This window comes from Parasteatoda tepidariorum, chromosome 6 (assembly GCF_043381705.1).
Source record: "Parasteatoda tepidariorum isolate YZ-2023 chromosome 6, CAS_Ptep_4.0, whole genome shotgun sequence".
Classification (NCBI taxonomy): Eukaryota; Metazoa; Arthropoda; class Arachnida; order Araneae; family Theridiidae; genus Parasteatoda; species Parasteatoda tepidariorum.
The window spans coordinates 31,666,279-31,692,265 of NC_092209.1; the positions used below are offsets into that span (position 1 = coordinate 31,666,279).

The 25,987-nt window shown below is 26.1% G+C and overlaps 1 protein-coding gene across 1 annotated transcript; it reads right to left on the minus strand.

Moving 5' to 3' along the window:
* LOC107448657 (protein MEMO1) lies at positions 1-24,846 on the minus strand. The gene is made up of 9 exons (XM_016063959.3): positions 24,608-24,846; positions 19,766-19,850; positions 18,891-18,959; positions 16,337-16,449; positions 13,100-13,211; positions 11,279-11,415; positions 10,593-10,669; positions 9,275-9,379; positions 1-6,850 (listed from the first exon to the last, which is right to left on the minus strand). The coding sequence occupies exons 1-9, from the start codon at positions 24,666-24,668 to the stop codon at positions 6,713-6,715; spliced, it is 897 nt and encodes a 298-aa protein (XP_015919445.1). The 5' UTR covers positions 24,669-24,846; the 3' UTR covers positions 1-6,712.
* Between the last annotated feature and the right edge of the window lie 1,141 nt (positions 24,847-25,987).

Genomic DNA, 25,987 nt, shown 5'->3' on the forward strand with positions numbered 1-25,987 from the left:
TAAAGTATAACAGCACTTTTATTACCAAACTTGTACATAAAAGCAGTTTTAAAAATAAATTCACAGTCACAAATATCAATGCTAGTAACATAAGAACCAATTCACAAACCTACAACCACATTACAAAGCTGATATTTCAGTACACAATTAACTACTTTATTTCTTCAAATACATATGTAATTAAGTGATGCAATATCACAGATATGTAAAAACAAATGAGTAGTGATATTTATTTAATTGTATCCTATAATGATAAACTAAAAAATTTGAATTTGAATTTATTTTAGACAAAAAATTCTTACTATTGAGTACATCTTATAAAAAGTATTAAAATATTTGTCATATTGCTGAATAAGCAGAAAATTTAAAATATAGTTTATAATACAGATAGATAAATAGCTGCACTGTGCATTCGTTTGCATAAATTTTTACTAACTGCATAATCCAAGTTTAATTTAATTAGTTCATAACTAACAATAAGCTAAAAAGTTTTACTGTCAGATATTAACAGAAAAAATAGAAAACAAAAAAATAAATTCATTACAATCTTAGAAACTGATAATTATTTTGAATTTTAAGTCATACTTTTAAGCATTTTAATACCCTGTAAATTAATTTCTATTTTAAATTTTTTTTAAAAACTAACACTAGATCAGGTCACTTTCAATTGTATGAACTAAAAGATAACTATGATTATAAACTTTTACAAGTAATTGAAAATATTTATCTGAATTTAAAAAAAAAATATTCTATTAACTTTGCTTTTACATTTTATGTGATATACAGGATGATTCAAAAGTCATTTAACTGTTTACTGTTGGAAAATGGTTTCATAATTTTATTTTATAAAGAGTGAAATTTATTTTTTACTAATAAGAATTTTTAATAGCAGATTTTTTTATGCAGCCAATTGAAAGATAAGGTATAACAAGACTTAATTCTAAACCTTAGGGTAACTTGATTTTGCTTTGTCAAGTGAATGGCCCATGCAAAAGCAACAAAGCCAAAACAATTTTTTATTTGTAGTGATACGCATTAAGGTCACATTACTTTAATATCAAAAAATTTAAGTAACTTTTTTTCAAAATTAATGTGACTTTTGAATTAGCCAGTATTATATCATTATAATTAAAGGATAACTTATATAATTTTTTCAAAAAAATAAAAAATCCTTAGTATCAAAATTATATATTTTCTAGATACAGAGTTAAACTTAAATAATCAAACTATTCATTTGGGAATGATAAACATAAAATAACAATGAGCTAAGAAGATATGGGAAAAAGAAAAAAAAATGGTATTTATGACTTTAGAAAGCATAATTGATAATTTTGCAAATAGCTCATAAAAAATACATTTCAAGACAATAAAAGCAATCTAGTATAAAAGAGTATATGTACTATTTATTTTGTCTGTTATGTCATTGAAAATTGTTTATGCCATCAAATTATTAGAAAATTAATGAGAGAAATCTGTAGCCATTGCATAAAACAAGTGAAAACTATTAATTTTTTATTCATATTCGAATTGTATTTTATTTTTTTTAGAAAATGCACAAATGGCTAACTAAGATATTAAGCAATTATTGAAAATACTGGGTATGAAATGGCTAACTAATATTAATAAAATGGTAAAAAAATAGCATTTATATTTAATGATAGTACATGTATTACAGTGTGATTTATTTTTTTTTAAAATAAAGTTATTAAAACAAGGTTATAAGCAATAGCATTTAAAAGATAATAATTGTGAATTGAATATATTTTCCCAGAATGAAGACAGGTGGCTCTAGTTGTGTGACAGGGTTGTGTGGATAGCTAGAGTCAGTTGCCCAGTTATTCGAGTCGTGTCTGAGCCACTTAAATGGCGAGACATCTAGAAAAAATGGTTTAATGTGAAAATACGAGTATTAATTTGTTTCTTATGGGCTTCACCCTAACATGCAGAGTGAGGGTGTCATTCTCTTGCATGGCGACAATGAAAGTTTCCATAATATTCACTAAACTTGAGCATTGCTGCAAAACCTTGAGTAGGACACCCGAAACCACATCCCATACCATTTCACACTTGAAAAAGAACTGGCTCAGTGAGCAGATACTGATTTCCACTGAGATGAGTACAACAAGTTCCAATAAATGCCTGGTTAGATTTTGCGACTATATGGAAAAGTGATCTGCAAGCATCTTCTCAGTTTCATTTTGTATTTTTTTGGAGAGAGAAGGGAACCCATCTTTGTATTTGCGCTCAGCTCATACAAATCTATTTATAAATAGGGTGTTACGTTATGGCTTGTTTTAATAATACCTAAAAGCTTAATTTTGGGAGGTTTGCCGGAACAATTGCAGAAAACTCTCTGAATTCATCAGGAGACAATTCGTAAAATCATTGCACCAGACATTTAAATGAATGAATACACAAGTGGGCGGTGTTTGTGCTAAAATACAAACTAAGGCAAACAATGTTAAAGAGCACAAAAATATTTCTAAAATACATGTATAAATGTATTTTATAAATATTTTTGTGCTCTTTAACGTTGTTTGCCTTAGTTTGAATTTAAATGAATGGTACTTAAAAAATTAGAAACTTTAAAAAGAAAGAATTTATAATAATTTTCTAATTTTAAGTTGTTAGATAAGAGGGAAAGGGTTAGATAAAATAAAATTATAACTTATACTTGTGCTAAAAATGTGCTTCAAAAATAACATTTATGTCTTTCTTTCCATTATAAACATTTCATTGAGCCATTTAATATCAGACTTTAATATTGCTTATTGAACTGAAGGGTAGAATTAACTAAGCAGCAGTGCTACTTATATTGGATCATATCTGCTTGCAAGAATGTTTTTTTTTTTTTTAAATGTATGCTTGTTTGTGTCATTCATGTTATTTTGTTTTAATATTTAACATTATGTCACAGAGCTTGCCTTTAGAAAATTAAGTTAAAAAAAGAAGGGCTATTGAAAGAAAAACTGAGTTGAAAGCATCACTAAAGTATGGAAATTTAAACAAGCAACAATTTCAGTTAGCGTTAAATAACTGTTAAAACATATTGCACCCATAATATAGTGATATACATATGAATTTTTAAGATTATGTTTAATTTTTAAGAAAATTTAATCTGTTTCTTAATGGCATAAAATTAATGTATTGCAAATTTAGTACAATACCAACATTGAACTATTACTTTAATTTTGCACATAAATACTAACAGTATTGTAAACATTCCCTCAAGTTTGATTTTAAAAAACTATTTTAAATTCAATATTAACTTTCAATTATGAAAAATCTTCACAAAAAAAAAAAAAAGAATTGTTTTCAACAGAAAAAAAAAGCTATTAAATAAATATATTTACAACTTAATATTATATTTATACAAAATTTAATGCTAGAATTTAAAATTTTACATGCAAAATTTCTTTTTAAAAAGTTTAATTTCACAACATCTTTTTATGTATAGGTAATGATTCAAAACAAAAATGTTTAACAATAGCTCAAATAAAAATGAAATGCAAAAAATAATGAAATAAATAACTAAGTATATATTTGAAAGTGAGATTATTTAATTTTTTTTTTTAAGTATAACAACTTTTTCTTTAAAATAGAAGTTAGTTTGAACTATGCAACACTCCCTTTGTGTATGTTATTACCAGGGCCACACTCAAAAGTATTTTCTTTTCTTTAATCGCATTAACAAGAACATTTTAAAAAGTCACTAAATAACCCAAGTAATAAACATAAAATATTAGTTATACATGTGAAATATAAAATGGAAAAAGAATTGGTTCACCCCAACAACAAAACAGATAATACAATGAGCATATCGAAACATAACAAATAATGAACTATGATAAAGATAGGATATGAAATATATAAACAAATTAAGACATTTCTATTGTGCAAAGGCAGGTTTATCTGTACCAAAAATATAGAAAACTTATCACATGTTAATAGTCAAGTATATGGTACTACAACCAATGGACATTTCAGTGGTACAATGCTAAAATGAATAAATGCAGCAGAACACAGGTTGTTTTTACAGTTTTTTGCAAAAATGCTCATTAACTAGGAATATAATAAAAATTTGACTATCCACAAAGCTCAGATAAACAGAATTTTCAAAAGTTTATATTACAAAAAAAAAATTTTTATACATTGGACTTAGGTCTAAAGTACTAAAAAAAGATTATTATGAAGAAATAAAAACAATTTTCTTTCTGTTCCTTTCATGCTTTTTTCAACTTCGAATTTCATTTTTCTTTAATTTATTTTTCATACAGCTTTCTCTTTAATGTCTATTATAACTTTTTCAGCATTTTTATGATGGCAAATCATTTCTTCCTTATTTAATAGAATAACATAGAGATGTGATATTTTAGATGTTTAAATAAATGAGTAAGAGTTTTTAATGTGACCAATTATTTTCTGCTTCTCTCTAATATTGTATCTCAATTTTTATGAATAAACTAAGCGTCATTCCAGATAAAATTTCATCTTTTTTCCAAAAAATTTGGTAAAATAGACAATTGAGATTTCCAGCATTCAAATATCTAAAATTTTGTTTTTCCAGGATTAGCTGGATAGTCAAACTTTTTCTGTGAAATCAAAAGAACAATGTTCTATTAAATAATTTATGGTTAATTTGAAAAAATTAAAATGGTTATAAGATAAAATTGACAATTTAATATAATCAGAAATATGATATAACCTTCTACTTTTGAAATACATTAAGAAATTCAGATGCCATAACAAGTAGCTATATTTCTATAAATAAAATATTAAAATTTACTTCGTTAGAAACATATGAAACTGTTTTAGTCTTCTATAATAAGAAAGAGGGAATGATCTTGAGTTATGAAGACCCCAGTTTGAATAAAAAAAATTTAAAGTAGATCATTTTTTAATTTTTATTGAAACATTTTTTTCAAATTTGTTTTTCATATTGAATATAATGCAGTTGTGTAACAAATACGAACTTCTTAAAACAGAAAAGAAATTATGTAAATGAATTATTTCAGAAATTTAAAAAAAAAAAAAAACATGAAATTTTGTATGATCAAATAATTTTCCACAATAGAAATTTAGGCTTTCCTTCAGTCTCACCATAGTTCAATTCAAACTATCGTTCACGATAAAAGATAGATATAGAACAGTTAAAAACTTAACGAAATCCAACAAAATTGGGAAGGAAAAAAAAGAACATTTTATTGTATCTGACTAAGAAAATTTTGTATTGAAACATTATCTAAGAACATTATCTTTATTGCTTCAATCAAGAATTTTATTTCTCCTAAGTTTAAAATATGTTGTAGAAGTAATAAAGATGTTTTTTTCTTCCACAAATTTGGAAATGTAAAGCATCAATATTTAGAAGCATCAATGTTAGAAATTATTTTATGTGATTTTATTTGCAATTTTTAAGCTCTGAATATCTGTTCAGCATCCTTTAAATAGCTCAGAGCTACAGCTATTATGAAACAATGATATTCAAAACTTGTACACAGCTTAGATTTTTTTTTTTTTAATACAATCATTCTACAAGAAAAATATAAAACATTTAACAAGATACCTCGTTCAATAATACACAAAACCAAGTATGAAGAAAATATAGTAATAATTACATTGTAAATCTTTACAATAATGTTATTATTATCACTAAAATATTAGAAAAATTGTCTGTGAATCATTGTTAAAAGGGTACACATAATGTAAATATACAGTAGTTTCATGTTAATGTGATCACTTTGGGACACAATGATTTTGATAATATAAACAGATTGATAACAATACATAAATTACTAAATTAGATTATTTCCAGATTTAACTCACACATATTGAGTTTCAAAACAAAATTTTTAAAAAACTCATATTTATGACTGTATATTTTCATCAATACATAAAAATATGAAGAAAAAAAAAAACATTAATTAAAATCAACACTTGTTCATTGTCTATTATTTTTCCAAAGAAGCAGCTCATTTATAAGCTGTTCTTAATCATATTGTTTTTTAAAATCATCCGAGCGGCATTGTACTTTACATTTCATCACTTAATAATGCATGTTCTGGTAATGTTTTGCAAAACATAGTATCTTTAGCATTGTACACATTTTCTAGTGAACATGAATTTTCTAGAAAACAATGTTTTCCTCTAATACTGGAACCAAATGTTAAATTTTCTGCTTTTCGAAAAGGCAAATAAAAATGCTGATAACATTACACAATGAAATAATCACAGAAAGTGATAATTGGAACATACAAATAAATGGAGAAAATCTAGACCAATTGATTTCAATAGCAATGTGCGCGAATTATAACATTAACCGCGATCACATTAAGTGGAGACTACTGTACATCACACACCTTTTTAAGTCCTAAAAACTTATATGAAAGAAAGATACCTTTTTTTCTGACTAAGGTAAAAAGTACTTTTTTAACAGTTTATAAAGCACCGAACAAAATTATTTAGTGGGCATATTTCACAACTCTTGCTTCACACCTTTCAGTAAAAACAAAAATGTAAAAAAAAAACTGATAGTTTTATCATATCATAAGTTCAGCATGATAACAAATAAAGAAGATAAATTCTGTCCACTGTGTAGTACCACCTCGATTATATATTGCAAAGATATTTGCCAAAACAGCTATCAAATAAAAAGAGCTCATATACAAACTTCATTTAATAGTTCTTTGTCTAACTAATCAGACAACTACTATCAAGCAAACACAAGGGAAGCAGCAGCATAGCTGACAGAGGAATCATAGTTACTAAGGCACTTGCTAGACTGAGCATATTTCAGGAATTTCAAGGAGGGTTTAAGTCCATTGCCTTGTTGTTGCAATAATGAAACAGCCTATAAAATAAACAATTTGACATCACTAAAACAACTATCATTAAGAATATTTATCTACCATAAATAAAAACATCAGTAATTTAAAAATATGTATATAATCGGTAAGTTCACATTTAATAATACAATTTCATTATAAACAATAATCGTAAACCCTTTAAGAGTTACGGTCAAAGCCACATGGTACAGAAAGTTCATTGCTAAATTTAGTAAATAAGTTAGAATCTTTGTAGCTAATGTAATTTGAGAGTTACGACAGACAGACTGACTGTAGCTGAGGACCAAGTTTTACCAAAAAGGAACTAAACAAAAATTTACTTATAAGCTTCACATAGTGTGATTTACAAGGCATGTACATGTGGCGGAATTTAAAAAGTATAGCCATGATAAGTCACAAAAAATTATGTTGAATAATAATATATTTTGGGAAATAATTAGCTTTTAAAAACTAGCCTAGTTATATTTAGGCACTAAATTCAAGCTATTTGTGCTAGTACATGGTGCATAGCCAAATCTCTAAACAAAAAATAAGCACTCGAAAAATATTTTTAAGCACTATATACACAGAGATGCCAACTGCTCCGGACACGCCAAAATAATTAAATGAACGGTAAATAACTACAAAGTAAATTTTGCAAATATTTTACTATATTTGATTTGCTTCTTAAAATTTATAGCATGACATAAGTACTATAAAGTGGTAAATTATATAAGCCTACGAATTATTTGGAAATAGTGGTGGATAAAAATCTACTGAATTGAATTTATTAAACCAAGAATCACAATTGATAAACTACCACTTTAAAATATATATTTGCTGTGCGGAGCAAGTTGGCATCTCTGTATACACTAACAAAATGTAGAATAGTTTTTGAAGACTTTACATGATCATGATAAAATAACTAGTTTCTGACAAGTAACCAACTAGTTTCTGACAAGTCTGACAAGTCACCAAGTAAAGAAAAAGACTGATACATTTCTGTCAGACAATTTGGAAGTTGTTTGCTGTAACTCTATGGCTATGTGAGATACAAGAATTCTTAGAATTGTGCATGAAAATTAAAATTCCGAAATTTTGACAAATAAGTACTGTATATACTCACTTATAAGCATACCGTTTGTCCCAAAAATGAATGATGAATATTGAAAATCAATAAAAAAAAAAGGGATGGAATGGGATAAAAATGTATGGTTTGCAGCATTATGCTTGGGAAACTAGGTAGAAAATTAAATCACACCAAACTATACATTATGAATTTGAATTGAATTTAAAGTATCATTTAATGGCACAAGATCTAAAAAAATATGTAAACCCAAACTAATCTATGTGATATAAAACTGGGAGATAAAGCAATACAAAATGTCAGAGCTGTATAAGCTAGACGAAATTGATGTGGGAAACAAACCTTAAAGGTGAATAAAAGCAAATAAAAGTCGTGTACAATTTACACTTACAACAATTGATAAAACTAATACAACATATAATTACAAATATGTAAGGATTTTATCCACCAAAGACATAAAATAGTAGACACTAGGAGAGTCAATATCTATAAATTTATGGACTAGTGATTGATTTGTGGTAAATTATATGAGGCCATTTACATGCCACTTGTGCATTAAAACTATTCTTTAATTGCAGATAACAAAATTTATATAACTATTAGGTTCTTTTTATAACTTGCATTGAACAGTCAACCAAACTCTAAATTTACGGCCTTGCAATTTTAAATTCAACCCAGAAGACAAGGGAACTCCTGGATCAAGTACAAACAAGCCTTCATGGAGGACTTTTTGATGGAACTAAATCCTATTTGCATTACATGGAGAGAAAAACCTTCCATGTTTAATCCGACAGCAAGCCGTTCTATACCATGATCTACCTATCACTGAGGATATACGTCAACACTCTGGTTAGAGCGAGCCTAGGACCAACCAGCAAACAAATATAACAGCCAGCCACAGCTTTCATTTGAACCTGGGTTACCTCATTCAGAGGCGAACGATCTATTTTCTGAGCCATTGTGGCTTAAACTATTAGTTTTATTTTCTTTTATAACAGCCGGCGTTGGATACCCGACCCAGTTTCGAGTTTACTATAATCAATGCTCAACTCGGGTAGCCTAGTAATTTTGAACCCAATCCAGAAGACAAATGAACTCCTGGATCAAGCATTGTGATAAACTAGCTGCCATATAAGACTTTTTGAAGAACCTAACCTGCAATTGCATTACATGAAAAAGAAATCCACGAAAACCCTCCACTGTTAGACCAGATACTATAGCCTTATGCTTTTTATCTTAAATATTAAGTGTCAGCTGTAGTGTCTTATGCACCATGTCCAAAGGGCAACTGAGATTTGTAGACCCCTGAATATAATTATTATCTCGGTGATAAAATTTTAGATGGATTGTTAAAAGTACTTACATTTAGTAAAACTCCAATTGGATGGCGACCACATATTGTATTGCCATATTTTTTTAAGTAGGAAGAAAAGCCTGTGGGAGACATCTCTTCAATGATATTCATGCCCTAAAGTAAATAAATATTTCATTTAAAGAATGAGAAAAAAAAAGATTCTGAACTTTCTATATTTCAAAATTACATCATGATTTAAACTTTTTATAATACACATTCAGAGCAAAACATAATTTTTTATAGTTAGTACTTAATTTATATCAAAGGCAACTTCGAAGATATGAAACAAAGTAACTTATAAGTTTGTGTAATTTTGCAGTTATGATTTTAACATTATCATCTGACAAGTATACATAATTTTTTAAAGTTTTTTCCCTCCTTAAAAACTTGGCTATTCTGACATCTCTCAACTTATATCTAATCAAAATTCCAAAGCTAGATAGACAGAAAACCATTAAGAACAAAAATAAAATGAGTGATATAAACTAAAGTAAAACAAACATTACATATTATTCTGCACATCTTGCAATTTCATCTAAGTTATATTTATTACAAATCAACAGCTAAAAGATATTTGAAAAGTATATATAGTTGTAAAAAAACAAATATATAAAAAATCTACAGATAAAATCAAAAGTTTTTTTAAAATAAGTTAAGAGTTATTGTTAAATTACTAAAACTTATCCTACGTGATATAATAGGATAAGTTTTAGTTAACAAATTTAAAACTAAAATATTAGTTGTTATTTACAACAAATGCACATTTTTGCTCATATAATTTGTAACATTTCCCTTAACTTCAGACTAGAAAAAAATAAATAAAAGTTAAAAAACATATTTTTATCAATATTCTACCTCAAATATTCACAAGACTAAAAATATTTTTCATCATAACAATGTTGAATAATGACCTAATTATCTGATTCTTACTCGAGTTACTTCTACAAAATCATTTTTTGCTCTCTATATTTTTGAAATTCTTAAGACTATCATAGTTGATTTCTACAATTATGAAATTTTTACAGAGTAAAAATTTCATACAGAGTAAAAATGTTGATTTCAACATTTATGAAATTTTTACAAGCTATCATAATTTTAACTTTCATAATGTTAAAAAAAAAATAATGACATAGAAGACTCTACACTGCTGAAAAACACACTTTTGATGTATTCTAAAATAGAAAAATATATTTTGATCTTTTTTCAAATATTATTATTTCTTAATTTTCAATAATCACTTTGAAAAGAACTTTTGAACTTTGTAACACATAACAATAATAAGTTAATAGTAGTTCATGACAATAATAATAGTAGGTATTCACTTTACCATTTCATCTAACTTTTCAATTGATTGATATATTTGTCCCCATGACTTATCATAGTATTGATAGTGAAAGCGGGCACCTGGAAAAACATTTGCACATACAAAAATATTAATTCCAAAATATTTTAATATACAATATTTAAAAACACTAACATTTATTTTGCCTTATTTTTTTAAAAAAAAGCATTTATAAAACATAATTTTTATACATTAATTAGAAAACGTACCAACTTTATAAAAAAATAAATAAACAAAAAGAGAATAATGACAGTAGTGTCAAATATACCCCAATATTATTTTTTTAAAATTTCAACTAAGATCCACTCTATATTTTAAATTGCATAATATTCTAAAAAATACATTTCATTTATTAGTAAATTGAAAATAACAATTATGTTGAGATTTGAAAGCACAGTTACAGTTGAAATAGTCTTGTATCTTAACAAGTTCACTTAAACATATAAGAAATTTCAGAGTTAAAAATTATTTTTGTTAAATTACAATTAATGCAGAATTTGAGAAATGTGGTAGAGAGCTTTGAGTTTGAAACCATTATTCAAAATCTTTTAAGTTGCACTTTTATGCCTTTAAAATATAATTTATAAAATTAAATTCTTTAATATTTGAACAAAACAATAAGCACTTTCCCACAATTAGCATGAAAATCTAATTAACAAAATCAATCTTACCCCAATGACAAAAATCTGATGAAACAACAAACAGATTAGATGGGTCTGCCAGGTAACGACTGAATATTTTGCCATAGATATTTTCTTTCTCTGGGTTTAATGATCCAACCATGACAGGCACAATAGTGAATTGATGACTAAATGTTCAAAAAAATAGAAAACAATAATATGAGATATTATAGATAAAAGAATTATACTTTTGTTTTACATCATTTATTTTCTACTTAATTTTATGTGGCTTAGCACAATTGAACAGCTAATTAGAAGAAAAAATTATCTTTTTTTCTAATATTCTTCCTTTTGAATAAAACAATTTTAAAATTTAAAAAAAAAAAATTTTAATAAAAAAAAACGCAATAATTAAAATACAAATAATATATTTCATAGATGTTTTACTTTGTTATAATACAACACTGGGTATGATCATTTAAAAGCAACAACTAGTTCAATCACAATTTTGATTTTTTTTGGAAAAAAATTTATTAATTTATAATAATTGAAATTTAAAAAAAATATCGATTAAGATAATTCAGCAAATTTTTTGAATACAGTCATTTCAGGACAATTTTGAATATTTACAGCAATTTTTAAAATTTTTAACAATTTAAAAATCTTTTCTAACAATTTTAAAGGTTTCATAAAAACATTTTTAAATAAACTCATTACTTAAATTTTAAAAATTCAGAATTTTTTAAAGCGAACCAAAGATAAATTATAAAAACGTGACAGATGTTATAGGCCTTCCTAAGACTTGAATTTTTATTAACTATCAAAATTGTTTTTTCTTTCTATTTTTTAGTTCTTTGTTAGCAATTTTTGTATAATTTTTAACTGAATTGTTACAAGTGGGAGAACACTGAAACAATTTTGTCTTTTCATCAACAAAAAGGTCAATTATTAACAGAATATTGATAACAAATTTATTAATTTTAAAATCATAGTCATAGAGTATTGATGTCCAAATCGTACGTATTGATGACAAATTTGTGGTTTAAAATATTTGGGTGTTCTGCATAAATATTTCCTTTATTTTATTGTATTAAAAAACACAGAATTTTTAAAAAATGTGGGCATGAGCAGCAATACTGTCGAAACAGCGATTGACAAAATCACATAGATTTCCAATAAAATAACTGCTAATAAAATTTGTCAAAAAGTGATTATACTAATACAAGACTTAAGATTCAGATATTGTCCAAATTCTGTGACAAATAAAGATATGCTTATTTAGAAAAAAGATATTTTGATTCCTGATTTCTTTTCTTATAATTTTGTGTGCTCTAAGTAATCCACGTATTTCAGATCTTGCTTTTAAACTATTAGGATTGTACATTAATATATGCTAAATTAAGTTTATTCAATTTATGTGTTTTTAAACAATATATTATATGGATTTCATAACTTTTGCATACAACAGAAACATTGTACAAAACGAAAAAAAGTGAAGCTTACATTAGGTGAAAATGAACACAACAAGATAAAAATTTTCACAAAATTTTACAATTAGTTACTAACACAGTAATAAAAAATGTGTTTCATTTTTTCAAACAATTAAACCATTCCGAAATCAAATTTTTAATAAATCATTTCACATTTCAAAAAATTACAAATATAGCCATCAGCATGCTCTTGTACATTACAACAATAAGTGATAAATTTAAAGCAAAACTTTGCAAGCATATTTAAAAGGCATTTAAATTTAAATCTTACTAGTTTTTAACAACAGGACAAGTATACTTCATTTTGCAGTTAAAATAATGCATATATACAATATAAAAGATTTTTAAGACAAATAAAGAGCAAAATTTTAACAATTTTTACTTTTCCATCACTTTAGCAACAAATGGAAGATGCATTTCAATGCTATGCTCATCTTCATCAGTGAGAAGGCTCATTTCTTCAAATTGGTGTGTACTGTACAGTTCATCATAAACTAACAATAAATAAAATAAACATTACAATGACTTAACACACTCAACATCATTCTTTAGCTTTGATACAAAAATTAGAAATAAATCGATTCAGATGCAAACCACAAAAAATATATATATTGATGGAATTAAAAATAAGGCTCTTAATTAAATTAGAAGTTTTATAAATTCAATCATGGATAAAAATGGTTTGTTTAATCCCCTATAAACTAAACTTTTAATTACATAAAACAAGTGTATGCATAAATTTTTCATTTTTCCATCAGAATGAGTTAAAGAAATTAAGAATAAATTACAACAAAATTTTTTTTTGTTAAGTCTCAGAGAAGATGAGAATTATTTACAATCCCCTGATTCACAGACTGCAATCGGTTCTAAAAATATTTATTATATTGCTTATATATAATGCTTGGATTAAATTTTATTTTTTAAAAAAATCATATTAGAAATAATCTAGGACTATTAAAAGTTAACTCAACAATAAAAATAATATAAATAGGTGACAAATTTTAGTTAATCATACTGACTTAAAAGAACTTTATGTAAAAATATTTGAGAAGGCTAATAAATTTAATTAACTTTGAAACATGTGAATTGTTAAAAAACTCTCCTTCCACATGAATCTTTCCAACACAAAGTGATGGATTCTGATTCTGAAGGATCAAAATTTTGAATGGTAGGTGACAAAGGACATTTTTGTGCAAATTCTGTTTTCTAGAGTATTTTTCTAGATTGATGTACTTTTATCATTAAAAGGTTAAGCAAATGGGAAAAAAAGTGCCCGGCTGCTTATTCAATTTAAGGTCCCACTTTTTTTTTTTTTTTTTTTTTTTTTNTTTTTTTTTTTTTTTTTGATTCGTCACATGGCGAGTGGTTATCTGGGGTATTATAATAGGTCAAATATCTGAAAATTCAAAAGTAGAATCGAAAAAGGAGAAAAAAAACAATGTTTGCATAGTCTATGATACTCAAATTTCATCGCTAAAAGAATTTAATAAAAATATTTTATTTCCATTGCATAAAATCAGATTTAGAGTGTTCACTGGTCTAGAACCACTAAATCAGACTTGAACAACTATAGAATTTATTAATTTAATAAAGCCTCAATATAATTTAACATTAATTTATTAAAAACCTATCATTAGTTTAAATATTGTAATTATCAGTAGTCCTCAAGATGAATGACGTAAAGGAATGTTCGTTGCTTTGGTTTTTTGTTTTGGTCAAGTAGTTGAACTAAATCTAAGTTCTTTCATATAATTTTGAATATAAGACATTCTATTTTTTTTTTTTTTTTATCTAATTTCATTTTAAAGATTTTTTTTATTTTCAATCTTTATTGATCTAATCATTATAATTAAGTAATTGTTAACCCTTTTATTAAAACATAACAATAAAATATCTAGATGTATAAAGTATGATTTACCTTTATGAAATATTTTACAAAAATATTATTGATTTAAGTATTTTTGTAAAAAAATCTAATAGACATGTAAACAAACCAGAGAAAATGTCAACAGACTAGTGAAATCTTTAATCACTGATCTTTTACACCAGTGACTAAATTTTCTTAATTTCTACACCTGTAATCTGCAAGAACACAAAAAAGTTTTAATTAGGTTTAATAAAAATCATTAATTAATGATTTTTATTTAAAAAATTTTTACTTCAAGCTTTTAAATGTGATTTTTTTATAATCTTAGAAAACTTAAGTTAGTGAGGATTTAAACAAAATTATGAATTATAAAAAAAATTGATATTCATACTCAATTATTTAATAAAAGCTACCAAAAGTTATTTTAAAAAATTATTTTGAACATTAATGTCTATAATATGATACTATATACAAAATCAAGCAGATCTTTTTCTTAAACTTTTTTCTATACTTGATGTTATGGAGAGAAACTACACAAATTTTGTCCTTTTGATCTTCCTCTTGATCCTAAAACTGATTAAGATTCTTTAACTTTTGGTATCATATTTTTTATCTGGTAATATCTGATAATATAAATAGTATTTTTTATTGCCTGTAAATATTCTTGGAAAATAAACTCTTTCAATACAGCGAAACCTCTCGGGAGCGACCACTCTTCGTTCCACAATAAAATGGCCGTTGAAAGGAGATTGGTCATTCTTAGAGATTACATCCATAGACTTCAAAATTGTTATCGAAGGTACTTGATTTTTTGCACATGCTTTTAATTTTAGTCAGTGTAATTTTTTTAGTGTGGAAATGCCACTTCTGTTGGCGTCACGAAAAGACTTATCCATTAAGAAAATTTAGTGTCTATAAAAATGATCCTTACTGATATAATTATGGGTAAAAACAATTTTACCAATTATGAATGATAAAGCTATTTTAAAAAACAGTTATGTTTTGTGTTAAAGTTTGCATTTAATTTTATTCATAAAAATTAGTTAGCTTTAAAAGATGAGAAGAGGTGAGTTTGTTTTTTCCAAAATAACTTTTTTTTTTTTAAATTTAACTTTCAACTCTAGAAGTAAATCATTGATAGCATCTGCTTTAGTGCACTCTGAATAAAAGCCTCAGAAATATTTTGAACACATTTTAATTTATTTATTTGTTTTGTTAAATTTTTTTTTATTTATTTATTTTTTTATTTATTTTTTTTTTTGCATTTCCTTATTACCTTTTCTGCATTCGGTGCAAAGGTTTACTCAGTTGCTCATAGGGGTTTTAATGGACTCTCCATGAGGTTTTCTTCAACATAAAGTCTATGGAAAAAATTCCACGCCTCTCAAAAGTGGTCCTAAATAGAGGTGGTCCTTCCTGGAGGTTTCACTGTAGTTAAAAATTAGTTTTCAGAAAACTAATTTTTTGCAATGAACTTATATAGTGCCCTACCCCATTACATTTTGAAATAACGTAAATTTTAAATTGAATTCAGAAAAATAATAACCATAAAAAAAGTTTTTTAAAAAAAAAGCTGCACTTTCGAATAATAGGCTCTAATATATAAAACTAAAAACACCACAATAATTTTTAATACATTATAAAAATAGTTAAATGTGTTCAGTTTAAAAACTGAAGTTTTATTCCAGAACGTTCTGCAGTTCAAAGAAAAATGAAGAAAAAAACATTTAGTAAGGTTTTAAAACATCTTACTCTCTTCATCAATGGAAAGATCACCAAGTGGGGTGCGATAAATTCTGACAGGGGACAAGGCACAACCACTTAGGCGTACATGATGAGAAGGACCCAGAATAAATACGTGCTTCCTAAAATTAAGCAACATTGAAAAACCAATATAGAAAGAAGGCATTAAACAAAATTTAAATCAACTGAGTTGTTTGCACGTTCAAAATTGATATGGAATTTAAGCTTGCTCATTACAGCCAAGTAATAATTTAAAATGAAATCTTACTGCAAAATTTAAGTAAAATAGATGGTGCAAATCCTTGAAGCACAACCACTTTGATATCTTGAAATTGTCATAGAAAACAATTTCATAAAATTGAGAAAAAATAAATGAGTTAAAGTTATAAAAATAGCTCAATATTTACTTTATTTTCTAACAAGTTCAAAGACACCAGACAATGCTTGATTAATTTTGGTAATATGAACTAGTGTTATTATTTTAATTGATTTTAAATTAAAACCAATTAAAATAATAACACTAATAGATACCATATATTCAAAATATTATATAATTATACAGTAGAAGATTTATATAACACCATTTTATAAATCACAATTCTAAAAAAGAATCACACTAGCTTTGTGGGTATAAACAATGATAATTTGCGGGTAAGAAATTTTTATAACTAAACAAGAACTACTAACTTTTAACGTTAGTTGTTTAATTATTTGCCAAGAGGTTAAAATTTTAAAAGCTATACAAGCCAAAATTGATAAGGCTGCAGAAAATTTTTTTAAAAAAAAAAATTTTAATAATAAATACTTAAGTGTACATTTTGTGTTTTAAAGTATTTGTATCTAAACATTATTTCAAAGCATTTTAAGTTTGATTTGTTCCAGAATAGTATTAGCATATTTATCAAGTAACGATAAGTGAAATTATCTATATAACACAAAATTCCATAAAATGCAAAGCCCCAGGTTTCAAGATTTGCATTATAAAGATCTTTATATTTGGTACTTGCATAATATTGGTGCAATTTTAATATTACTGAGCAAAAAAGATTCTACATGCCTCTTCAAAGTGGATAAAAACAGGAGAAAATCACTAGATTGTGGTGAAATTTGGCTATCATGAATTGGCTTTGAGAAAGAGCATCATGACAAATGATACTAAATCCAAATAATCTTTATTTTGATGGGATAAGTTACTAAATACGTCTTTTGTTTAATCTAAGGATGTCAAGTCACCAGAAAAAGCAAAAAATAATACATTTTTAACAATATACATTATTTTAGCTTTATTTATAGTGTTTAGCACATGCGTTTCAGTTTTGGGCATCATCTTGTAGTGCTGTTCAGTACTGATTTAGACTATTTACTTGTTGTTCTCATCCTGTATCAAGAACAGGTACTCAGCTAGTAAAATAAATATTTTATTGAGCAACATAAAAGCAAATGAAATATTTTAATTAAAGAAATTTTATACAGTTTAAAATTATATAACATACAATAAATGCATCTTAGTTCAAAATAAGATTCAGAATTTAGTTGGAAATACATTTTCAAATTTGGTCCACTTATTTTCGGTGAATCATAAGAGGTTTTACTAATGTTAAGTCTTAGATTATTCTTTAGGCACTTAAGCTACAAAAAAATTAGAAAAAGTTAAAAACAGTCAAAACCCACAAATTCTTCCACAATTCCAAAACCTGGTCTTTGAATTTTGCGTGCTGTATTATTATAGTTTTCTAAATTTTAATTTCAATAGAAAGAAAAAGAGTATAGATAATTAAAATGCTGAAAATATTTAAATAATTTTTTAAAAAGTTTTATTAAAATAACTTTTTTGGCAAATTTCAAGAATTTTTCACTGGTAAGTAGTAACTTTTGTTGCCTTAATTTTTTTTTTCTCATTATGTTAAAAATCATACTTTTCAATAAAGAAGGTGTTTTTTGTTAATTTTTTTTTTCATAATTTTAAATGACATTTTTCAATATCAAGAAAGAAATCAAGTTTTTTTAGTTTTTAGTCAATAAAAAATTAAAGTAGCTTTTAGCCAAAATAATTCCAGATTTCTTTTCTTTTATTTGCAACACAAAAGCAGTTTTTGTTTTCAATTTTTTTTCTCATAATGGTAAGTTAAATATTTTTCAATAAAAAAAAATCAAAATGGTGTTTTTTTTGTTTTTAGTCTATACTCAATATTTGTGTTAAATAGTAAATATTGAGTATTTACTATTTAATGAAATTTGTGTTTTGGCACAAAAATTGCCAAAACAATACATTTGTATCAGCTTTTTTGATTTTAGCATACATTGGCACAGGTGTGGGACCTCTGCCCACCATATTTAATTTTGGTCCAAAAGTTCTGAAAAAATTATTTTAGGCTTTTTATCAAGAAATTTTCTACTAAAAATTTAATGAAAACCTATGATGAGATTTTTTTATTTTGTTCAACTTCATTTGGAATGAGCCCACAACATGATCAGTTTCAATATATACTTGCACGATTCAATTAAAAACATTAAAACAACAGTGCATAATAACATATACTATAATAATGATATTTTTACTTACACATTGGTGGGGTCAATTTGTTTATAGGCAAATGCAGAACAAGCACCACAATATTGATACCCAGCATGCCTAAAAATTAAAATTACAAATAAAAATATTTTTGCACGTCTACTTATAACATGCCTATAATCATAAAAACAGATCATATATTTTTAATAAAACATGAGATATTGTTAAAAATTTTAAGATTTTTATTTCATTTTAAAATTAGATTCAAATGTATTTGAGCATGAAAATCTTGCCAGGGCTCAAACAAACCAAGTAATAATGATTGAGAAGTTATATTAAATAAACTAAGAGACGTTAGGTGTCTACAAAAAATTTATGAAATTATATTATATATATATATATANTATATATATATAATTTTTTTTTCCGTAAAGAAATCCATTAAATTTGTTTATTTTTTCAATAGTTGTTTTTTAGTGTCACTTACTAAAAATGATGTATCAAATGGCTTGGAAATCAACAATTTTACTTGAACTAGATTGATTGATTGATTTAGAAACTACTTTTTTTTTAAAAAGTGCTTAAAATATTTTTCTTTTTGAAAAAGTGTTTTATTTTCTTCCACATGTTTAGGAAGAGGTGGTTTTTTCCAATGTGGAAGAAACTTGTCCTTCTGAATAAATTATTAAAAACATAAATTAAATAACAATAAATGATAGTTGGTGAAACAGTTTACAATGATATGATAGCAAAATGAGCAGAGTTACAGCTGCTCACATCAATTACCGATTTTCAGTGTCATGACTTATTGGAGATCATTATAACTTAAAAGAAAGAAATATCTCCAACAAAATGTCGCCACAATAAATACAATTTTAAAACGACTTACTAATTTAAAATGAAAGATAATTTTAAAAATAACTTACGGAGCTATTATAGCTCGAGCAGGACTATGGTTTGGTTCACCAGCAATATTAAGCCAATTTTCAAGCTGGTTATTCAGTTCTTTTGCTGAAATATTTAAAGAACAAAATTAAAAATACTAGAAATGAATAGTACATTTTATCATTCTAACTAAGAAGATAACATGTGATTGAACTAGGGGTATCTGTCACACTTTTTAATAAATTATGTACATTAATTTGTTTTATTACATTTTTTCCAAAAACTTGGTAAATGTATCATTAAATTTTGCTATATATTTGGAGCAAATTTTAGTGCCAGCGATAATGCGTGCACACTTTTTTATTTTAATTTTATATTCTTATAAATTCACATGAAATTATGAACAAAAAAAAATGAACACTAAAAGAATAGATTATACTAGCATAATTTGATTTTTTGAATAATATAACTTGATTTTTTTTTTCTTAAGTATAAATTTTCTTTTAAAGCAGTCTTTATTTTTACTTATCGATACAGATTGATATATAGATTACAGATTGATATATATCAATTTATTTTACTTATCAATTTTATCATAGTTATAAATGTACACAGAGTTTGCATTTCATTCAAGAAAAAAAAAATTCTTCAAATACATTGGAATAAAGTGGAGAACTGGACAAAATGGAAGAAACTAAATATGACCAAAATGATTGTTTAGTGATAAATATTATAAGAATAGTTTAAGTCAAAAAAAAAATTTCATGTTGTCCAATATTGCTTTTTGCTTATTTTCTCTTTTTAGGAAAACTACTTTCAAATTATTTATAGTTTTATGAAGAATTTTAATACTCGCTACATAAAAATAAATCATTTTTAATTTGGATTTAAATCATTCTTATTTCCTTAAATAAAAGTGTTTATTTATATCTAAATTACGTGCATTAATATTATTTTTAGTTTTTTGAATATCCTGTTTTAAGGTAAAATATACATTAAAAGAAACTTTAAAGATTTTAATCAACTGGTTTAATTTTTATTACAGATTTGTTTCTGTATGCTTTTATTCATTTTTTTATTTAGCATTGTTTTTTTTTTTAATTTGCTTTAGATCAAATTTGCTAATAATATATAGCAAAATGAAAAAAAAAATTTAAAAAATTAGGCATTATTTAATAATAAAATAATAAGGACTGATTTTTAACTGAAAAGTTATAACATTTGTAAATCCTAAACATAATACTTTAAAACTAACAAAATGTTCAAAAAGTAACTTCTATTTCGCAGTAACAAGTTAAAAACAGATGAGAAGTTACAAATTTTGCTTTTTAAAAATAAATATGTACTAAAAATTGCATTTTGAAATGTTCCTTTTTTAATAACTTGCAATTCAGAATATTAGAGAGGTCAAAAGAGAATTATTAATTTTTTATGGAATATGATTCATTACTGTATCAATGATTATTAATTTATAAATGATTACTTTATGACTAATTTATGAATAAAAATTCAGTTTAAAAAAATTTTAAGTTTTATTTCATAAATAATATTTACCTATTTATAAATTTTTGTTTTATGATTCAGTATTTAAAAATAAAAAATTTATTAAAAAATATAGATTAAGAAATATCTTTTGTGTATTACCTAAGAGTTTTTCTGTGTATTCATACTTCGTATTTGATTATAAAATTAATATTTTATTATTTATTTGCAGTTTTTTTTCTTTTTTTTTTTTGCATTTATAAAATTTGGTAATAATGATACGTTAACAATTCTTTATATGGTTATAAAATTAAATTTTGAACATGAATAGATGTATAGATAGGCAGCCTCGTCCTGCTACAAAACTAAAAAGTAGCAACACTTGTTTTTATTAGTGCTGAAGGGATATTTATAAAAGCATTTCTCCACTCTTCCTTTTAGGGTCTTACTTTTTTTTCCTTTGTCTATTTTTTTATAATTCTTGATATTGAAATGAAAAAGATTCTGCTAGTTGATCTCTTTTTTTTAATATATATATATATATATCCGTCGTTGAACAGCCGACCAAATTTTGAGTTTACGACTACCAATGTTCAACTCTGCAGCCTTGAAATTTTTAACCCAATCCAGAAGACAAGGTAACTTCTGGATCGCATATTGGGAGAAATTTGCCTTTGTGGAGGACTTTTTTTGATGGAGCTAACCAGCATTTACGTTACATGGAGAGGAAGACCACAAGAACCTCCCACGGTTAGCCTGGCGGCAAGGGGACTCTCTAACCCATGATTTGTCTACCACTGAGGATATTTCATGTCAGCATTGTGGTCAGTGCAAGTCGGATGTGGAATTCGTATCGACTGGGATTCGAACCCGGCTCGCCTCATTGGAAGGCGAACGCTCAATCCCCCCGAGTCATTGCAGCTCTAGTTGATGTTTGTACTATTTCAGTAGAGGGCCGGGATAGCCTGGTTGATAGGTCATTGGGCTCATGTCAATTAGGTTATGAGTTTGATCCCCATCGGCCGAAGACACCCCGTGTAGTAAATGGTGGCTGCTGCATGTTAAATCTATTGAGACACTAAGCCTTGCAAATTCCCATAACAAATCAATACCTCTACTGAATTGGAGATTGATTGTTCTCTGGTGCAGGTCAAAATTAAGATCTGTGGATGAATAAATGGGTCCGCCCTTTAAAACGGGCCATGACATGTATGTGGCTGAAGTTGTATTATTGGCAATAGATGGTGCCACTGACAAACTAGAAACGCACCATCTGCCTTAAATTCTCTTGGCTTTACCAAACAAGCCTGCTGATATTAGCAAGTGGCATTAGTAACAATAACAATTTGAGTTCCTATTATAATTAGTTGCTCAGCTATTTCCTTTATGTGAATTTTACAATGTGAGCTATTGTAGTTATACTTCTTTACCCATCTCTTTCTTTAAAAAAAAAACGTAAACTACGTAAGTTAAGAATTTTAAAGACAATTATAGCTTGAATAGCAGAGATGGAAACTGACAGAGCAACTGCTTTTTTAAAACTGTTCTCTCTTGTAATTAATTGTTGTGTGGTGAATATTTCTACCTCTCCCTCAAAAGAAGTTATGTTGCTTTCCAGGTATTAAATATATAGATATAAACAGTTTCTACCCCTCCCTCAAAAGATGTTATGTTGAATACCTAGTAGATAAAATGAGAAAAGGTTTAAATAGATTTCATTGTTTAATGTTCTCCTTCTAAGTTGTCCCTAATCCATGTCAGTTTCTTAGCTGAATGGCTGCATACATAAATGAGGCATCTACTATATAGTTTTCATGGATGTAACTCCTTATCTCTAGCATATTTTTTCTTCATTTGATGCATTAATTCAGTTCTTTACAGTGTACAAGTAAAATCTCCCAGATTTATAATTTGAAATATTTTCACAGGTTTGCCTGAAATGGGGATATTACCGTACCATAATCTGGCGTACCATGATCTACAATCACCAGCGTGCCAAATAGATTTTAAACTTGCAAAATTCTTTTTAAAAAATATGTAGATGGTTGTCGAGGGGTGGCTACGAGTTACGCCTTTCAAGTTAGTCCCTTTCTGTGATTTTTTTTTTTTTAAATTTCTCATGGGCCGCAGCCTGGAAGTTGCCAAGACTTGATGATTCTTCTGCCACAGATCATAATACAGAAATCCCCTTGTGAAACTTCTAGATCAAGGTGATACTCAATGATTTTTCAAATAAAACTCTGGTTGTTTTTAACTTTCTAAATTGATTTGCATTATATTCTAACCAGTTATCATTTATAATAAGCTTATCAAATAATATTAATGCTTATACTTAAATAAACTCTTCAATAGGTATTGCATCTGTCAAAATGTGCATTGCCTTGATGGTCATGGATTTTACAGCATAGGTTATCAATCTTAAAGTGCCTGGTTTTAAATTTATTCAAGTTTTTCAATGTTAAATTTAGAATATGTGATTAGTAGCTTGCAGCAATATATTATTAATAGCTTAAAATACCAATCGTAAGTAGCCTTAAGGTGTACTGCAGTCCCACAAAATTCCATTTTAGTTGTTAAATGTGCAAATAGAATAAGAGGAAGGGAGTTTATCATCTACACAATACCACCCATAATTTTCTACCTTTGTGTTTAATATTGAAATATTCAGTTTCTCCACTTATTCTAGGTTTCATTTTAAGTTTTTAAACATTGTTTGAAGAAGGAATTTATTTCTCATAGAATTTTGTTATTTCTGTAGATTTAAAATATTTTAACCTCCATTTAGGTTTTTAGTTTACTCAGAGCTATTACTTTAATATTGATTAATTTTAATAACCTAATATTTAAGATTAAAATCAAACATATTTTTAGTTATAATAGAATTTATATTAGTTTCAATATGCAAACAAAGAAAATAAAACATATCTTTTGATTTAGTTTCATAATGATTTGGAATAAGTTTGATTCTAATGAACATTATAAAAATTTAGTCAATATAATTTAAATATAAAAAAGCTAAAAAGGCGGAAGGAATTCGAATAAAAATATATTTTTTAACATTGAGGTCAACAACAGGAAATTATAATAGTTTGAATTATGAATGCGAGTTTGAATTATTGCTCAAATTAAGAAAATATATATTACAGTGTTATTAGTTACAGTGTTAGCATTATTAGTTACAGTAATAACATGGAATAAGCTTAAAATTTTTGTAATTACAAACGGAAAAAATAATACTTAGAAACAAAATTTCTTCCTGGCAGACGATATTATTGTTATGAAAATAATGGGACACTAATAATATGACACCATAGAGTATTAAATATTTCCAAAAAAATTATTTTATTTATTAGATCAAATCCTTAATGTCTAATTTTCAATTTTTAAGTAAATTTTTTCACCTGAACTGACATACCAGCTACCAGCGTGTGTAGCTCTTCTCACAGAATTTTGAGAAGACATTTTGTTGAGCTTTACGACAAAACAAAGTTACAATAAATAATTTAAATATCAAAGATAAAGAAACTTCAGCTTATACTTTAATAAGATAGCTGAAATTGAAAAGCGAATCCACACAAAGAAAAGTTTGTTTACGCCTAATTTCAGCAGTAGAAAAGCTCGTTCATCGATGAGAAGAGTTGAGATGTTTTATTGCTTGAATATAAAGCAAAAGAAAAACCGAAACTGAAACGAAACCTTTTAAAGTAAAATGAATTCTTAAAAACTCAAATATAAAAACATGTCGCACAAATATACAAATAACCCAACAACAAAGGAAGTTTTTCAGTACACTGCTAGATAAATTTTATTATGATTAAATAATTTTTTTAAAGAAAGAATTTAAAAAGCTTCAGGTTTGAAAATTTGATAGAGCCAGATTTTTAAATTTCAGTGATCCAAAAGCCTGTTCTTTCTGAATTTCTTCACTCATAACTTATTATTCCCGAAACAAAAAACGATTTTCAAATTTTGCAAGATTCTCTCTTTCCTATTTTCTCCTCCTTTTCTTTAAAAGAAAAATCGTTTTTTTTTTTTTTTTTTAAATAATTTTAGTTTGCCAATTTTCAATATCAAATATCATTAAACATACTAAGGAAATGAAGTTATAAAATGCATCAAGAAAATTTCAATTTTCTATATCTTGCTGCAGCAGTAGTTTAAATTTTCTAACAAAAACCGCAAAATGGAGGATAAAGATACATTTTGTAAAATAAAAGAAAATTGTATCGTTTTACAGTTGGCAGTAATGTGATTATTGTGCTTGTGAGGAAATACTGAAAGTAAATGGCAAAATTAGAATGAAATCAATTGAACCTTTTTTCTCCTTTCGCTATAAGGTATGTTATTATTATTTTAGTAATAATATGTTTAAGAATTCCAATTGTACTCATATCATTTATTTTTCAAAAAGATTTTCAATTATCTAATTTTTAATGCAAACGAAATAATTTGATTAAATTTAGTTCGAAATATTTTATTTCATTTATAAATAATAAAACTGATACAATTTATAAACAATAAAACAAATTCATTTTCCTATTTAAACTAACAATTCTTTGCCTGATCAAAAACTGATTTAATTTAATAAGAATATACTCAGTTTCATTGTATATTTAGCTTACCAGCTTTTAAAACTAAATTCTGATGTTTTGGAAGTGTCTTGAGAGTTATTAAAAAATGCTCGTATGCTTAAAGGAAAGTATTTTTCTCCCCTGAAATCTAAGAAAAATCTAATGATATTTGGTTGCAAATTTTCAAAGATTACGTAAGCACATTAGTAT

Bases quoted from the DNA above. Each gene is read 5' to 3' on its own strand.
- LOC107448657 (XM_016063959.3), bottom strand. From the start codon at position 24,668: ATGTCTTCTCAAAATTCTGTGAGAAGAGCTACACACGCTGGTAGCTGG. The intron at 13,212-16,336 runs GTAAGATGTTTT...ATTTATTGTTAG, and splicing joins TCTTTCCATTGATGAAGAGA to TTTATGATGAACTGTACAGT. The intron at 11,416-13,099 runs GTAAAAATTGTT...TTGAACATTTAG, and splicing joins GTTGCTAAAGTGATGGAAAA to TCATCAATTCACTATTGTGC.